The sequence below is a fragment of the Schistocerca nitens genome, chromosome 9 (genome assembly GCF_023898315.1).
Source record: "Schistocerca nitens isolate TAMUIC-IGC-003100 chromosome 9, iqSchNite1.1, whole genome shotgun sequence".
Classification (NCBI taxonomy): Eukaryota; Metazoa; Arthropoda; class Insecta; order Orthoptera; family Acrididae; genus Schistocerca; species Schistocerca nitens.
Genome location: NC_064622.1, coordinates 268,196,019 through 268,214,019, shown reverse-complemented (window position 1 = coordinate 268,214,019; position 18,001 = coordinate 268,196,019). Strand labels below are relative to the sequence as shown.

Here is an 18,001-nt window from a genome sequence, read left to right as displayed (position 1 = left end):
TCCTCTTGCCTGTTCCTGCCAAGGAAAAATGTTCTTTGCACTAACAGTTTTAATTTTATTTTTTATTTTAATCGGCAGGGCTTGCGGATTGCCCCACCTGAAGCTCCAGTGACTGGGTACATGTTTGGGAAAGGTGTATACTTTGCTGACATGGTATCTAAGTCAGCAAACTATTGCTGCACATCAAAAACAAACCCTGTTGGCTTGTTGCTGTTGTGTGAAGTTGCCTTGGGAAATATGTAAGTAACTTCCAAAATCATTTATACTGATGTTCACTCGTAGTTATATAGTTCAGAAAGCCTTGATAATTTGTGTGTGACCAATCAAGTAAGAAAAATGTGGGCTCAGAAGCTTCTGTAGCAGTAAGTTCTAAAAGCATAAGTAAAAATCTGAAGCCAAGGGCCTGGTAACAGTTCATTTGAATTTATCATCAAATAACAATCAGTATTTTCTTCAAATTACTGACCTAGTGGGCATGGTGGTAAAACACTGGACCTGCATCTGAGCAGACAGTGGTTTGAATCTCTGTCCAGCCATCCAGATTAGCTTTCCTTAATCTTTACAGAACTTGGCGGAATGGTTCCACTGAAAAGGGCTGGGCCAGCTTCCTTCTCCACTCTGAGCTTCTGCTCGTCCAGTAACCTTGTCGCCAATGGGATGCTAACCTTAATTATCCTTCCTTCCTTCAACAGTTCCTGTTACTTACAGGATGGCTGCATTTTGTTTTTCTTACTTAAAGAACCTTATTATTTTATGATAATGGATTGATGGGCAAGTCAAAGTAGTCCTATACTGATGAAATGAGCAAAGGAGAGCAGTGCAGGAATTGCCGCTCTTGACGAGGTCTTAGTGGAGGTGCTTAGTTGTTACCTATCTCTGAGCTGTTATGATATGTCAGTTACATTTTTGTGTTGTGTGGATGACTGTGATGAGGTTATGAACAGTGTAGCGTTGGGTTTGTATTGTTATGGATAAAATGAAGGGAAAAGGTCAAACTTGGTGCTGGTGCGTAGCATAATCTTTTGAGGAGCACAAAGGGCTTTTGAAGAGCACCAAGGGGGCCATGGAGTCTTACGTTGCCATACCACAGACTGATCACAATCAGCAGTGTTACACCCTCTCACTTCATGAGACACTAGACACTGCAAACAGGTTTTGAATTTAACCCAGGACATTGTCATAGAGATTGATGATCGTGAACTTTATGCTACCACACCTCCTTCCCTTGCCGGACAAATGCTGACAGTGAAAATTTTCCACTGCCAGGATTTGTACAGACATACATCAGAATAGGACACTACTGCACAGACATGCATTAGTGACCTCACCTATGGGGGCTGACTCTTGCACACCATGACTATAATGTTCATTAGTGATGAAAGGATTTCTACATCTACATAGTTGTTGTTGTTGTTGTGGTCTTCAGTCCTGAGACTGGTTTGATGCAGCTCTCCATGCTACTCTATCCTGTGCAAGCTTCTTCATCTCCCAGTACCTACTGCAACCTACATCCTTCTGAATCTGCTTAGTGTATTGATCTCTTGGTCTCCCTCTACGATTTTTACCCTCCACGCTGCCCTCCAATGCTAAATTTGTGATCCCTTGATGCCTCAAAACATGTCCTACCAACCGATCTCTTCTTCTAGTCAAGTTGTGCCACAAACTTCTCTTCTCCCCAATCCTATTCAATACCTCCTCATTAGTTACGTGATCTACCCACCTTATCTTCAGCATTCTTCTGTAGCACCACATTTCGAAAGCTTCTATTCTCTTCTTGTCCAAACTGGTTATCGTCCATGTTTCACTTCCATACATGGCTACACTCCATACAAATACTTTCAGAAACGACTTCCTGACACTTAAATCTATACTCAATGTTAACAAATTTCTCTTCTTCAGAAACGATTTCCTTGCCATTGCCAGTCTACATTTTATATCCTCTCTACTTTGACCATCATCAGTTATTTTACTCCCTAAATAGCAAAACTCCTTTACTACTTTGTCTCATTCCTAATCTAATCCCCTCAGCATCACCCGATTTAATTTGACTACATTCCATTATCCTCGTTTTGCTTTTGTTGATGTTCATCTTATATCCTCCTTTCAAGACACTGTCCATTCCGTTCAACTGCTCTTCCAAGTCCTTTGCTGTCTCTGACAGAATTACAATGTCATCGGCGAACCTCAAAGTTTTTATTTCTTCTCCATGGATTTTAATACCTACTCCGAATTTTTCTTTTGTTTCATTTACTGCTTGCTCAATATACAGATTGAATAACATCGGGGAGAGGCTACAACCCTGTCTCACTCCTTTCCCAACCACTGCTTGCCTTTCATGCCCCTCGACTCCTATAACTGCCATCTGGTTTCTGTACAAATTGTAAATAGCCTTTCGCTCCCTGTATTTTACCCCTGCCACCTTCAGAATTTGAAAGAGAGTATTCCAGTTAACGTTGTCAAAAGCTTTCTCTAAGTCTACAAATGCTAGAAACGTAGGTTTGCCTTTTCTTAATCTTCCTTCTAAGATAAGTCGTAAGGTTAGTATTGCCTCACGTGTTCCAACATTTCTACGGAATCCAAACTGATCTTCCCCGAGGTCCGCTTCTACCAGTTTTTCCATTCGTCTGTAAAGAATTCGCGTTAGTATTTTGCAGCTGTGACTTATTAAACTGATAGTTCGGTAATTTTCACATCTGTCAACACCTGCTTTCTTTGGTATTGGAATTATTATATTCTTCTGAAGTCTATGGGTATTTCACCTGTCTCATACATCTTGCTCACCAGATGGTAGAGTTTTGTCATGACTGGCTCTCCAAGGCCATCAGTAGTTCTAATGGAATGTTGTCTACTCCGGGGCCTTGTTTCGACTCAGGTCTGTCAGTGCTCTGTCAAACTCTTCACGCAGTATCTTTTCTCCCATTTCATCTTCATCTACATCCTCTTCCATTTCCATAATACTGTCCTCAACTACATCGCCCTTGTATAAACCCTCTATATACTCCTTCCACCTTTCTGCCTTCCCTTCTTTGCTTAGAACTGGGTTGCCATCTGAGCTCTTGATATTCATACAAGTGGTTCTCTTCTCTCCAACGGTCTCTTTAATTTTCCTGTAGGCAGTATCTATCTTACCCCTAGTGAGACAAGCCTCTACATCCTTACATTTGTCCTCTAGCCATCCCTGCTTAGCCATTTTGCACTTTCTGTCGATCTCATTTTTGAGACGTTTTTATTCCCTTTTGCCTGCTTCATTTACTGCATTTTTATATTTTCTCCTTTCATCAATTAAATTCAATATTTCTTCTGTTACCCAAGGATTTCTATTAGCCCTCGTCTTTTTACCTACTTGATCCTCTGCTGCCTTCACTACTTCATCCCTCAGAGCTACCCATTCTTCTTCTACTGTATTTCTTTTCCCCATTCCTGTCAATTGTTCCTTATGCTCTCCCTGAAACTCTCTACAACCTCTGGTTCTTTCAGTTTATCCAGGTCCCATCTCCTTAAATTCCCACCTTTTTGCAGTTTCGTCAGAATCCACATCTGCCCCTGGAAATGTCTTACAATTTAAAACCTGGTTCCTAAATCTCTGTCTTACCATTATATAATCTATCTGATACCTATTAGTATCTCCAGGACTCTTCCAGGTATACAACCTTCTTTCATGATTCTTGAACCAAGTGTTGGCTATGATTAAGTTATGCTCTGTGCAAAATTCTACAAGGCGGCTTCCTCTTTCATTTCTTCCCGCCAATCCATATTCACCTACTATGTTTCCTTCTCTCCCTTTTCTACTGACGAATTCCAGTCACCCATGACTATTAATTTTCGTCTCCCTTCACTACCTGAATATCATCTGCAGAGCTAGTTGCATATAAACTTGTACTACTGTAGTAGGCATGGGCTTTGTGTCTATCTTGGCCACAATAATGTGTTCACTATGCTGTTTGTAGTAGCTAACCCACACTCCTATTTTTTATTCATTATTAAACCTACTCCTGCATTACCCCTATTTGATTTTGTATTTAGAACCCTGTAATCACCTGACCAAAAGTCTTGTTCCTCCTGCCACCGAACTTCACTAATTCCCACTATATATAACTTTAACCTATCCAATTCCCTTTTTAAATTTTCTAACCTACCTGCCCGATTAAGGGATCTGACATTTCCATCCGTAGAATGCCAGTTTTCTTTCTCCTGATAACGACGTCCTCTTGAGTAGTCCCCACCCGGAGATCCGAATGGGGGACTATTTTACCTCCGGAATATTTTACCCAAGAGGACGCTATCATAATTTAATCATACAGTAAAGCTGCATGTCCTCGGGAAAAATTGCGCTGTAGTTTCCCCTTGCTTTCAGCCGTTCGCAGTACCAGCGCAGCAAGGCCGTTTTGGTTAATGTTACAAGGCCAGATCAGTCAATCATCCAGACTGTTGCCCCTGCAACTACTGAAAAGGCTGCTGCCCCTCTTCAGGAACCACATGTTTGTCTGGCCTCTCAACAGATACCCCTCCGTTGTGGTTTGCACCTTCGGTACGGCCATCTGTATCGCTGAGCACGCAAGCCTCCCCACCAACGGCAAGGTCCATGGTTCATGGGGGAAGACATCTACATACATACTCCGCAATCCACCATACGGTGCGTGGCAGAGGGTACCTCGTACCACAACTAGCATCTTCTTTCCCTGTTCCACTCCCAAACAGAACGAGGGAAAAATGACTGCCTATATGCCTCTTTACAAGCCCTAATCTCTCTTATCTTATCTTTGTGGTCTTTCCGCGAAATGTAAATTGGCGGCAGTAAAATTGTACTGCAGTCAGCCTCAAATGCTGGTTCTCTAAATTTCCTCAGTAGCGATTCGTGAAAAGAACACCACTTTTCCTCCAGAGACTCCCACCAGAGTTCCTGAAGCATTTCCGTAACACTCGCGTGATGATCAAACCTATCACTAACAAATCTAGCAGCCTGCCTCTGAATTGCTTCTATGTCCTCCCTCAATCCGACCTGATAGGGATCCCAAATGCTCGAGCAGTACTCAAGAATAGGATGTATTAGTGTTTTATAAGTGGTCTCCTTTACAGATGAACCACATCTTCCCAAAATTCTACCAATGAACCGAAGACGACTATCCGCCTTCCCCACAACTGCCATTACATGCTTGTCCCACTTCATATCGCTCTGCAGTGTTACGCCCAAATATTTAATCAATGTGATTGTGTCAAGCACTACACTACTAATGGAGTGTTCAAACATTATGGGATTCTTTTTCCTATTCATCTGCATTAATTTACATTTATCCATATTTAGAGTTAGCTGCCAATCTTTACACCAATCACAAATCCTGTCCAAGTCATTTTGTATCCTCCTACAGTCACTCAATGACGACACCTTCCCGTACACCACATCGTCATCAGCAAACAGCCGCACATTGCTATCCACCCTGTCCAAAAGATCATTTATGTAGATAGAAAACAACAGCGGACCTACCACACTTCCATGGGGCACTCCAGAAGATACCCTCACCTCCGATGAACACTCACCATCTAGGACAACGTACTGGGTTCTATTACTTTAGAAGTCTTCGAGCCACTCACATATTTGGGGAACCAATCCCATATGCTCGTACCTTAGGCCGGTATTACACTATCAAATTTCTTTGTCCAATATCTTTGTCAAAGATATTTGATAGTGTAATAGGGACTTTGTCAAATGTCGTCCAATATTTGATCAAATCTAGGGCCTCGCTCTATATTTGATCAAAAAAATCGCTTGTCTTCTGTTCACTGCAATGTGACATGTTACCACATGGAGCGCTAGTATCGCTGCAGCGTTCTGTCGTCTGTAGTGTTTTTATAACCATTGCCGGTAAATACAATTGGTATGTGCCGACAACTACAAAATTAATAGAGATGTCTGAAGCTGATGAAGCCCTTTACAACGTGAGGCACCCTGAATACAAAAATAGATTAAGAAGATTGGAGACCTGACCTGACCTAACCCAACCTAACCTAACCTAACATAACCCTCTCCTGTAGCAAGGAATCGGAGTGTTACAGTGAGCCTGTCTTCTGAAGATGTAGCAGTTCTTTAGTGAATATTGTGCTTTGTAATATGAGGATACACTTCATTGAGCACATACAGAAATGTATGCTCATCCATTCTTAAGTAATTGATGTACGACTTGACGTCTTACACTGTAAGCTCACGTAACAAGTTTTGTTGAATGCTTTTATCGTGTCGTCGTAAAACCTACGGCTTCACCCAGATTAGATTAGTTTTTCGTTCCATAGATCCGTGCTGAGGACATCCTCGTGGATGTGGAACATGTCGATTTTTTTTAAGCTGAAATAACAATACTAATAGTATGAATAAATACAATACATCATTTGTTTCTATTAAAAATTTCGCCAATGGAGTAGGAGGAGTTGGCCAGTAGTAAGTTTTTCAGGCTCCTTTAAACTGATCTTTATTTCTAACTAATTTTTTTATGTTTCCTGGCAAATTATTGAAGATGAGTGTTCCTGAGTAGTGGACCCTTTTTTGAACTAAAGTAAGTGCTTTTAAGTCCTTGTGCGGATCATTTTTGTTCCTGGTATTGTATGTATGAACTGAGTTGTTTGTTGGAAAAGGGATATATTATTTACGACAAATTTCATTAAGAAGTAAATATACTGAGAGGCAGTAGTTAGTATATCCAGTTCTTTGAAGAGGTTTCTGTAGGACGTCCGTGAATTTACTCCACAAATAATACGTATTACACGCTTTTGGACTCTGAAAACTTTTGTTTGACTTCAAGATTTACCCCAAAATATTATCCCATATGACATTATGGAATGAAAGTAGGCAAAGTATGCAAGCTTTTTCATTTTTATGTTGCCTATGTCTGCTAACACTCGAATTGCAAATACAGATTTGTTAAGGCCTTTCTGCAGTTCTGTGGTGTGCTCCTCCCAACTGAATTTATTATCAAGTTGTAATCCCAGGACTTTTAAGACTGTCAACCTCGTATGTATGGTTCCATTTCCCCCTCCCCACTTCTTTTCCGCATGTGCACACAATGCAATTTGGGTACGTACAACTGCTGCGGTTAATAACAAGTTGTTGTCAGCCATCTTGAACTTTGACGAAAAATTTGATGACAGTGTAATACCCCTTCTAGCGCTACGTCAAAGATCTTTGTCAAATATATTGGACGGAATATTGGATCACATCTTTGATCAAATCTTTGACAAAGAAATTTGATAGTGTAATACCGGCCTTAGTTAGGAGTCTGCTGTGGGGCACCGAGTCAAACGCTTTCCGGAAGTCAAGGAATATGGCATCCGTCTGATACCCTTCATCCATGGTTCGCAAGATATCATGTGAAAAAAGGGCGAGTTGCGTTTCGCAGAAGCGATGCTTTTAAAGCCGTGCTGATGCATGGACACCAACTTCTCTGTCTCAAGGAAATTCATTATATTCGAACTGAGAATATTTTCGAGAATCCTGCAACAAACTGAAGTTAAGGATAACAAGTACCAGTTGATTTTGAAATTTAATTCTTTCATTCTTTCTGTCATGAGATCAATTGTTTTACATCAATCTTCAGAAGATATAAATTTATTTAATTTACCACTGTATAATGCAAGTACGGGATATAATGCTACATTAAGGGTATGCCCTTCACTTTAACTCCTGTCAGTGGGAAACACATTCTGTATTGGTGTCTAAGAATATATCCTGATAGTGTATTGTTAAGCACAAAGTCAAAAAACAGAGAGAAAGGTACTGTTTGTGAATCAGTTCAGATAGTGGATCTCTATTTGTATTTCAATATTGTACCATAGTACTATCTGCAGACTTAAGTTTCAATGTGTGGGCCTGCCAGCCACTGGGAAAAAATAGATGTTTTGTTCACTGCTACCTTCTCCTAAAAATAGTTTTTATCATTTACAGATACTCATCAGTCTAATATTAGACACCTAAATAACTGCAAAGGAAATGAGTTATCCTATTATTGATATTCAGTCGAAACTCTTTTTCATAAATTACAAATTAGCCTTTATATCACTGGTTCTGAATATGACTCAAATGACTAGGCATTAAGATACTTAAAAATGAGATGTAAAACACCAAGCAACAGCTAAATTTTAATGTTACGGATTTTCTTGCTTGTTCCCGTTGCCACAAAAATTGGAGAGCTTTACTCTGTGTCTTGTTCATTAATGATACCAACAAGTAAGCAAAGATATATTTTTTCTCAGTCAGCAATGTATTATTTGTGTTCATATTGATATTCCACTTAAATTAATTGTGCAAATAATATTTCTTTCAATAATAGTATCTCATGTACACTTATCGTAATTAAAATTGCTTTTACACCATCCTTCTGATATCTTCTCATTGATATGATTTAGAATTATTCAGCAATTGAATTCTAAACTTTCTCTGTGGCACAGTCTTTACTAATATTTTGCAATTGTACTCACTGTAGGTATTAGTACTATGCCTTTCTCATTACTTGCTGTTGAGACTATTCCTCATGTAAGCCTACTTTGATGATAGGTAGCGGAGGTGCTGAGTCGCAAATAGTCACAACAAAAATACTGCCACCCTCAGGGGGCTCAGCATTTAGTAGCTGGGTGCAGGCTTGGCGCCCCCAAGGCGAGACGGTGGAATGTTGTACGGTACGCCGAAGGGACGCATGGCTGTTTAGGTAGAACAGTTGCTAGTGGGCGACCTTTGGGGAACCTGCTGCCCCACGGTTGTATTAGGCTTGCCTAGGCAAGCGGTACTCTGTCTGGGTGGACATTACTTTCCCTAGCTGCTTTTGGGACCACCATGAAAAGAAATACAAATAGTGCGCAAACATGAGTCTCCAAGAAAGGAAAGTTCAATGCTCTAAAGTATGACCCCCAATCGTTCCCTTCCCTGTCCACACCAGGGGAGGAACAGTGGTCTAAATTACCTGGTGAAACGTATTCTCCTAGATTTCTGGTTTGCAGCTGAACAGATGGCGACTCATTTCTGACCACAAAGCCTCAGTTTTTTGTCGAAAACTTAGAGGACAAGTTTGGAGAAGTTGAGGGCATGTCTAAAGTGAGATCTGGAGCAGTCATACAGACAGCTTCCCCAGCACAGTCATGGGCATTGCTTGCTTGTGACAAGCTCAGTGATGTTGCAGTCTCCATTACACCTCATAAGAGCTGAATATTGTTCAGGGACTCATTTTTAATCTTGACCTGTTGTTGCAGTCTGATGACGAGCTCCGTGCAAATCTGGAACGCTGCGGTGTCCACTTTGTACGACGTGTCTTCAGGGGACCTAAAGATAGTAGGGTTGCCACCAGCACCTTCATCTTGGCTTTCGAGGGTGACACCCTGCCCGAGAGGGTCAAGGTGTACGTCCCCCCTCCCATGCGCTGCTTTAAGTGCTGGAGGTTTGGGCATATGTCATAGAGATGTGACGCCAACCCTACCTGTCGGGATTATGGACGTGCCTCCCACCCCAACGTCCCATGTTTGCCGCCCCCTGTTTGTGTCAACTGCGGACAGAAACATTCACCTCGCTCGTCAGACTGAGCGATTTATCAAAAAGAACGGAACATAATGGCATATAAGACCTTGGACAGGCTCACTTACACAGAGGCTAAACGCAAGTACGATTGACTTCACCCTGTGCGCATTACATCGCCGTATGCTGCAGCAGCTTCGATGTCACCATCCCTGGTGATGAGCTGCCAAGCTCAGCCGCTTTTTGTGGGCCCTCCAGTCCGGCTGTCTATTCCTGCCCCCCTGGTAGTTGGGAACACCCTCTTCCGTTGCTCCCCTGTTTTCAACATCGGGAGTAACAACCCCCCCCCCCCCCCTCCTTTGGGGACTTCAGTCCCCACCTCTGCGCCGGAGAAGTGCCGGCCTCTTCTGGTTCCCCTCGCGTGGAAGGGATCACTTGGTGCCCACCCTTCCACGGTTACTGCCCCTCCAGATGTCAGCCAGTGGTTGAAAAAGCCACCACCTGAGGGCCATAGGGCTTCCAGGTCTTCCTCGGTCCATGAGACTGGGTCGGAAAAGCCCACCCAGCCTGATAAACCGAAGGACAATCGGGGCCGTACCAAAAAGAAGAAAAAGCAAAAGGAGGAGGACATAGAGACAGAAAAGGAGTTCACCACTGCACCTGAAGACGGTGTGGAGCATCTAGCGTCCACTCTGGAGCTAGATGTTGCCTGACCCGCAGTTCCTATGGAAGTTGATCAGGCTACTTCGCAATCGGTGGCGGCGAGCGCTTCTAAGGCGTGACCGATCCCCCCCAGGTTCTTTCATGTCTTCACAGTTGGATATCATTATCCTTCAATGGGATTGCCGTGGTTTTTTTCCACCACATTGCTGATTTGAATCAGCTTTTGTGCCGCTTCCCTGCCACTTGTCTGGCCCTACCTGGTTTCCTGTTCGGCGGACCCCCTCCCTCCGTGGCTGCCAGGGTAACAATAAGAACCGCGTAGAATACGACAGGGTGTCTGGCGGTGTCTGTGTTTATGTTCTTGCTACTGTTCCTAGTGCCCCAGTGCCACTTCACACGGCTCTCGAGGCTGTGGCTGTTCGAATCCGGGCAGGAATGGAGCATACCATCTGTTCCCTCTACCTTCCCCCAGGCGAGGTTGTTCCTCTTGCTGACCTGGCTGCCTTGTTCAGATCAGATCTGTATATTGGTACTTGGAATGTGAGATCCCTATATCGACAAGGAGCACTGAAAGTAATGCTGGATCAAATAATGAGTCTGAAGCAAAGTATAATAGCACTACAAGAAATTAGATGGGCAGGGAGTGGAGTTTGAGAAAAGAAAGAGGCGAATATATTCTATAGCTGCAGTGAAAGAAATCACCAGCTGGGGACAGGATTTGTTGTACGTTGTTGTTGTGGTCTTCAGTCCTGAGATTGGTTTGATGCAGCTGTCCATGCTACTCTATCCTGTGGAAGCTTCTTCATCTCCCAGTACCTACTGCAACCTACATCCTTCTGAATCTGCTTAGTGTATTCATCTCTTGGTCTCCCTCTACGATTTTTACCCTCCACGGTGCCCTCCAATGCTAAATTTGTGATCCCTTGATGCCTCAAAACATGTCCTACCAACCGATCCCTTCTTCTAGTCAAGTTGTGCCACAAACTTCTCTTCTCCCCAATCCTATTCAATACCTCCTCATTAGTTACGTGATCTACCCACCTTATCTTCAGCATTCTTCTGTAGCACCACATTTCGAAAGCTTCTATTCTCTTCTTGTCCAAACTAGTTATCGTCCATGTTTCACTTCCATACATGGCTACACTCCATACAAATACTTTCAGAAACTACTTCCTGACACTTAAATCTATACTCGATGTTAACAAATTTCTCTTCTTGAGAAACGCTTTCCTTGCCATTGCCAGTCTACATTTTATATCCTCTCTACTTCGACCATCATCGGTTATTTTACTCCCTAAATAACAAAACTCCTTTACTACTTTAAGTGTCTCATTTCCTAATCTAATTCCCTCAGCATCACCCGACTTAATTTGACTACATTCCATTATCCTCGTTTTGCTTTTGTTGATGTTCATCTTATATCCTCCTTTCAAGACACTGTCCATTTGTTGTACATCATCAATTAAAGCATTTGGTAATAGGGTTTACACCCATTAGTCCAAGATTATCAACACTCAGGATAAAGGGGAAATTGTTTATCTGCTCCATAATTAATGCCCATGCACCAACAGAAGAATCCGAAGAAGAAGAGAAAGAAGTATTCTATGAATCTTTGGAAAGAGTATACGATGAGTGCCCAGGGCATGATATTAAAATAATAGCTGGAGACCTAAACGCTCAGGTGGGGAAAGAACAGATATATAGACCAATAATTGGCCCCCACAGCAAACGCACAACAAGTAATGATAACGGAACAAGGCTTATACTGTTCGCAGCATCCAGAAACATGGTAATAGGATCAACACTGTTCCCACATAAAGAAATTCATAATGTAACTCACTGGATGGAAACACAGTAAACCAGATCAGCCATGTGTTGTTAGATCTGAGACACAAATCGGACCTATTGGACGTGAGGAGTCTCATAGCCCCAAACATAGATACAGATCATTTTCTGGTATGGGCACGGGTGAGGGCAAGGATATCTAATGCAGCGAAAGGAGACCGACCCAGGGCACAGAAATATAATAAAACAACTTTAGAATCAGTGGAAGTAAGAGAACAGTATCAGGAGAAGATAACTCGGATTCTGGAAAACACTGGAGAATATAACAATATTGAAGATCAGTGGGAAGCGATAAAAACAACGGTGGAGACAACGGCAAGAGAGATAGTTGGAATAGGGACAAGACAAGTAAGACCTTCATGGTTTGATACTGAATGCGAAATAGTAACTGAAGAAAAGAACAAAGCATATAGAAGGACACTGTGATCACACTGTACGAGGAGGATAGTAGAAGAATACAAAGAAAAGCGGAGGATTGAGAAGAGGACTCACCAAAGAAAAAAGAGAGAATGGATGAAAGCGAGTGTCAAAGAAATGGAGCTCATGAGAAGCAAAAATGACATAAGAAAATTCTATAGAGAGATGAATGCGGCACAGAAGCCTTTTGGTAGCAAAACAAGCTTAATAAAAGATGAGACAGGGAATATAATAAGTGAAGGGAAGGGAATATGCGAAAGATGGCGCAGGTATTTTGATAGTCTCCTCAACCCTAGAATAACTATACCAGAGAACCTAACAGACACCAATGGGGAAGAGGACCCAGACAACTACACTACCCCACCAAATATAGAAGTGAAAACTGCCATGAACAAATTGAAAAACAACAAAGCGGCAGGGACAGATGGTATTCCAGCAGAACTGTTTAAGCAAGGAGGCAGAGAGCTGGAACAAAACCTTCTGAAAATGGTCACCAGAATATGGGAAGAGGAGAAAATGCCCCAACAATGGAAAGAGGGTATATGTTCCATATATAAGAAAGGAGATAAGATGGAGTGTGGCAATTACAGAGGGATCACACTACTTAATTTGGGATAGACTACTCGTCAGAATACTCCCAACCATACAGAGGGAGACGGGGCTGTACCAATGCGGATTCCTTCCTGGGAAGTTGACCATAGATCAGATATTCACCTTAAGACACATCCTGGAAAAAAACAAAAGAATTTGGAGTTGGCACGCATCACCTCTTTATAGATTTCAAAGCAGCTTATGATAGCATAAATAGAGGGCAGTTATATGAAGCTCTAGATTAACTGCGACTCTCTAGAAAGTTGGTAAGGCTGGTGAGAATGACAGTGAGCGAAACACAAGGTAGTGTAAGAATAGGAGGAATGATGTCCTACACATTGAGTATTAAAAATGGAGTGCGACAAGGGGATGGATGCATTGGCATGCCTTCTCTTTAATGTCGCCCTGGAGAAGGTGATGAGAAACGCAAACCTTCTGAACAGAGGAACGATCTTCTATAAATTGGTGCAGATACTGGCCTACGCAGATGACATAGATATAATAGCAAGAACCCAAAAAGCAATGGAAGAGACATTTACAGCTCTTGAACAGGCCAGTAGGAACATGGGGTTAATTATTAATGACCAAAAAACAAAATTATGGCAGCTGGGAAAGCATATAGAGAAAATATGCCAAATGCAATAACAGTGGGCAATTATATATTTGAGAGAGTTGAACATTTCAAGTATCTGGGCTCGACAGTTACACATATAAATGATACCTCCTTTGAAATTAAGCAGAGATTAATACTGGCCAACAGAGCCTATTTTGCCCTAACAAGACTTCTATCCTCAAGGCTCCTGACTCGTACCACGAAATTAACTATGTATAAATCACCTATACGCCCAGTGCTTACGTATGCCTCTGAAGCGTGGACATTAACAACTGAAGATATTGAAACACTGGATGCATTTGAAAGAAAGGTACTTAGACGAATTATCGGCCCAATCTGTGAAAGAGGAAGATGGAGGAGGAGATACAACCATGAGTTGTATACAATATACAAAGACCAACCCATCAGAAGGATAGTGAAATCATCCAGACTGAGGTGGGCAGGACATGTGGCTCGCTTGAATGATACAGAAGTACCAAAAAGAATATTACAAGAAAAGCCAGGAGGGCAGAGAGGACGTGGTTGACCAAGAGCCAGATAGGAAGATGGAGTAATCGAAGATCTTAGGAAGATGGGCTATAGAAACCGGAGAGTATTGGCAAAGGACCAAGGGAGATGGAAGGAAATTGTAGAAGAGGCCAAGGCTCATCAGGAGCTTGTAGGGCCAAGAAAGAAGAAGTCATATTCAGGAGAACGGTGTCCCATAGGGCTCGGTTCTCAGTGTTCCCCTCTTTTTGGTGGCGATTAATGGTCTTGCGGCTGCAGTGGGCTCATTGGTCTGTTCCTCTCTCTATGCCGATGACTTTTGTCTTTATTACAGTTCCCCAAGCATCAGTGTCACTGAAGGGCGGCTGCAGGGAACCATCCGTTAGGCACATTTTTGGGCATCCAACCATGGTTTTCAGTTCTCAGCCTCTAAGACCCGAGTGATGCATTTATGTCATCGTCGAACGGTCCACCTCCATCCAGAGCTCTACCTCGCCAATGAACTCCTTCATATTGAGGAGACAGCATCGCATTCTTGGCATGCTGTTTGATGCTCAGCTCAATTGGACACCTCATCTTCGCGAGCTTAAACAACGTTGCTGGCCCCACCTCAACATCCTTCGCTGCCTCAGGCACACCGGTTTGTGGGGGGGGGGGGGGGGGGGGGGGCTGCATGAACAACCCTCCTACAGCTCTATAAGGCCTTAGTCCAGTCCCGTCTCGACTACAGGAGCATGGTGTACGACTCAGCAGCACCTTCAACGTTGCAGATCCTTGACCCGATTCTCCATTGTGGCGTCAGACTGGCGACAGGTGCCTTCCGCACTAGTCCAGTGACTAGCCTTCTTGTAGAAGCTGGAATCCCTCCCCTAAGATTCCGCCAACAGTTGCTTGCGTCATACATCGCCCGCGCCCATGCCTCGCCTGACCACCGAAACCGCAGGCTCCTTTTTCCATCTTCTTCACTCCCCTCCCCACGACGGCGGCCTAGGTCGGGTCTCCCGATCGCGGTCCACGTTCGTTCCCTTCTCTCGTCACTAGAGTCCTTTCCTCTTCCTCCATCCTTCAGGCTCCCTCCCTCTACCCCTCCTTGGTCCCTCCCTCGCTTGCGGCTTTGCATGGATTTGTCCTGCGACTCCCAAGTCCTCCATTCCACCTGCCAGTCTTCAACAACTCCTGGCTCTTCTTGCCTCGTTTCGTGATGCAGATGTAGTCTACACTGGTGGTTCTGTGGTCGATGGTCGCACTGGGTTTGCTTTCTTCCAAAGCAACTACGTTGAGCAGCATTCCCTGCCTTGTGGAAGCAGTGTTTTCACTGCAGAGCTGGTTGCTCTTTATCGTGCACTCGGTCACCTTTCCTCCTGCCCTGGGGAGTCATTTGTCATATGCAGTGACTCCCTGAGTGGGTTGCAAGCACTCGACTTGTTTTTCTCAGGACCCTTTGGTGCGCGGTATTCAAGATGCTGTTTTTGCTCTTGCTGAGTTTGGTCGCTCAGTGACGTTTGTGTGTTACCCCTGGGCCACATCGGCATTCCAGGAAACGAACGTGTCGATCGGTTGGCCAGGCAGGCAGACCACCACTTCGGCACCCCTGGAGCTTGGTCTCGTGGAAGGAGACCTCCGGTCAGCCCTACATCACAAGGTCCGCGATGTCTGTAGCTCTGAATGGTCTGTCTTGAAAACGCCAAATAAGCTCCGCATCATAAAGTCGTCCACGACCGTATGGAACTCATCCTTGAGGAGCACGCTTAGGGACTCAGTTGTTCTCTGCCGTCTCTGAATTGGACATACGCGGTTGACCCAAAGCTATCTCCTTCACCGTGAGAACCCGCCCAAGTGTCGCTGTGATGCAGGGCTGACAGTGATCCATCTTCTGATGGACTGCCCCCTTTTAGCCCACTTGCGGTAGTCCTTTAATTTACCAGCTGCCCTTCCTTTAATTCTAGGTGACGATGCCTCTGTAGCTGACTCAATTTTATGTTTTATCTGTGCAGCTGGGTTTTATCACTCACTCTAGTGTGGGTGCTCTCGCATGATTTCTCAGGCTACACCCACTCCAGTGACTTTTAATTGTTATGTGGATACCAAAATAGTGTCTTTTATGGTAACAAGTTGTGTTGGTACCTCTATATACGCTTTCCAGCTGGAGGTTCTTTGTTTGTAGTTGAGTGGTTGACCTTTTACCTGATCCATCAACCACTGTAGTCTGTTTTACTCTAGTCAACTATTTGCTCTGCTCATTTTAAGTGTCCTCTATTTTGTGTTATTGCAGTGTTCATTTTAGCTCTGTACCCCTTGGTTTTCCCTCCCTGTGGGTGCAGAGGTTACGCTTGTACTGTACAGGCCTTTTACAAGCATGTCTGTTTGGAACAGGGGACTGATGACCTCGATGTTTAGCCTCCATCAAACCCCAAAACCAACCAACCAAAAATACTGCCACAATGTAAGTGTTCGACCAGTGAGTCCTACTTCGAAAAAGCGCGCACGCTATCGTGCGCGCCCACACACACACACACACACACACACACACACACACACACACACGACTGTTGTGTGGCTTCAGCTGCCAGATGCTGTAGTCGTGCGTGCGTGTGTGTGGCATAATATTGTTACGTTCCATCCTGGATTTATTTCCCATTGTTTGATTATACAGGTTGTATACACCGTGAGACAACTGGGAAATCCGGAGAAAATGTGCGAATTTTCTCATCTGGGAAAAACGTAATATTTTAGAATCCTGGGAATTTTCCATGTTTTAGTGAACATTTAAATATTTGTAATTTTGGCTGGTAAGAACTGATACTCTAACAAAGAATTTAATTTTACTCTGCTTCTGAAGAATAATACTGCAGCAATAAAGCATAAACAAGAGAACAACATCAAAATAAAACTTAAGTTCAAAACCGTAAACATGGCTGTGAAACCATGGTCAGGAGGTAATAAACCTTTATTTGCAACTGGTTGGCTGATCTTTCATTCCATTCAAAACTTAAGTTGCAAAGAAAATGTTCCATTTACAGCAACAAAACACAATGCACACACAAGCGTCTGCCAAGGACTAAATGTCAAAGGCTTTGGGACGAAGACTATACAGTACTTAAATAGCAACAAACTGCTTTTGATGAGTGTAACATCACGACAGTTTTCATTTCTAATAGGTTGCGAAAAAATATTGTGAATGGTGGTTTGAGAAGTATTACTTTTTCATTTTATGCAGAATGAATTATGTTGAGTGTGAGAATGTGTGGTGAATTTCTTAAATCACAGAGCTTTTCTCTCTCATTCAAAACTTCACACATCGAGGCCAGCCACCTAGAAAAGTTTTGGGCACAGAAAACCAGTCATTTATGCCATTATTTAAAATTTTGGGTGCACTTTTTTGTTTGATGTATCTTAAAGTTTAGCTTTCCTTGTAGTTATACTACATGAATATTAATTTCCTGTTTGTGTGTTTGCACTGCATAAGTGATGTTGCTATGGCTGACTAATTGCATGTCTGTTTGTTGTAATATCTGTTCTCATTGACTGCCGAGATTGACGCGAGCTATGATTGGCAGACAAAAACGCAGTGCAGTCTAAATTTCAGTGCTTCAGAAGCTATTGTGCAGTATTTAGAGGGATTCGTATCTATACTTTCCTAACATGAAAATCTGCTGTATACATATTTTTGCACATCAAAGATCTTTCCAGGACATGTAGTATTTTGCTGGGTTTCATTTCCATAGGTCTGGGAAATTCTGTGCTGATGTATAAAACCTGTACCAGTCAAAGGATTGACAAGTTTTGCAGCTCAGAGGGAAAGTATGTTGTCACTTAACATGGGAAAATTGTATAATCACCTGAGAAACAGTGTATTTTTAACCGGCAAGTCTAGGAAATTCTTCCCTTTCCTTGCATGT

The 18,001-nt window shown here is 43.0% G+C and overlaps 1 protein-coding gene across 1 annotated transcript in view; it reads left to right on the top strand.

The window, feature by feature from the left end:
- The window catches only part of LOC126203339 (poly [ADP-ribose] polymerase), a 122,081-nt gene that overhangs the window by 92,266 nt on the left and 11,814 nt on the right, over positions 1-18,001 (top strand). Inside the window, exon 17 of the mRNA XM_049937625.1 lies at positions 79-239. Coding sequence (XP_049793582.1) covers positions 79-239 — 161 coding nt within the window. The remainder of the gene's footprint in view (positions 1-78; positions 240-18,001) is intronic.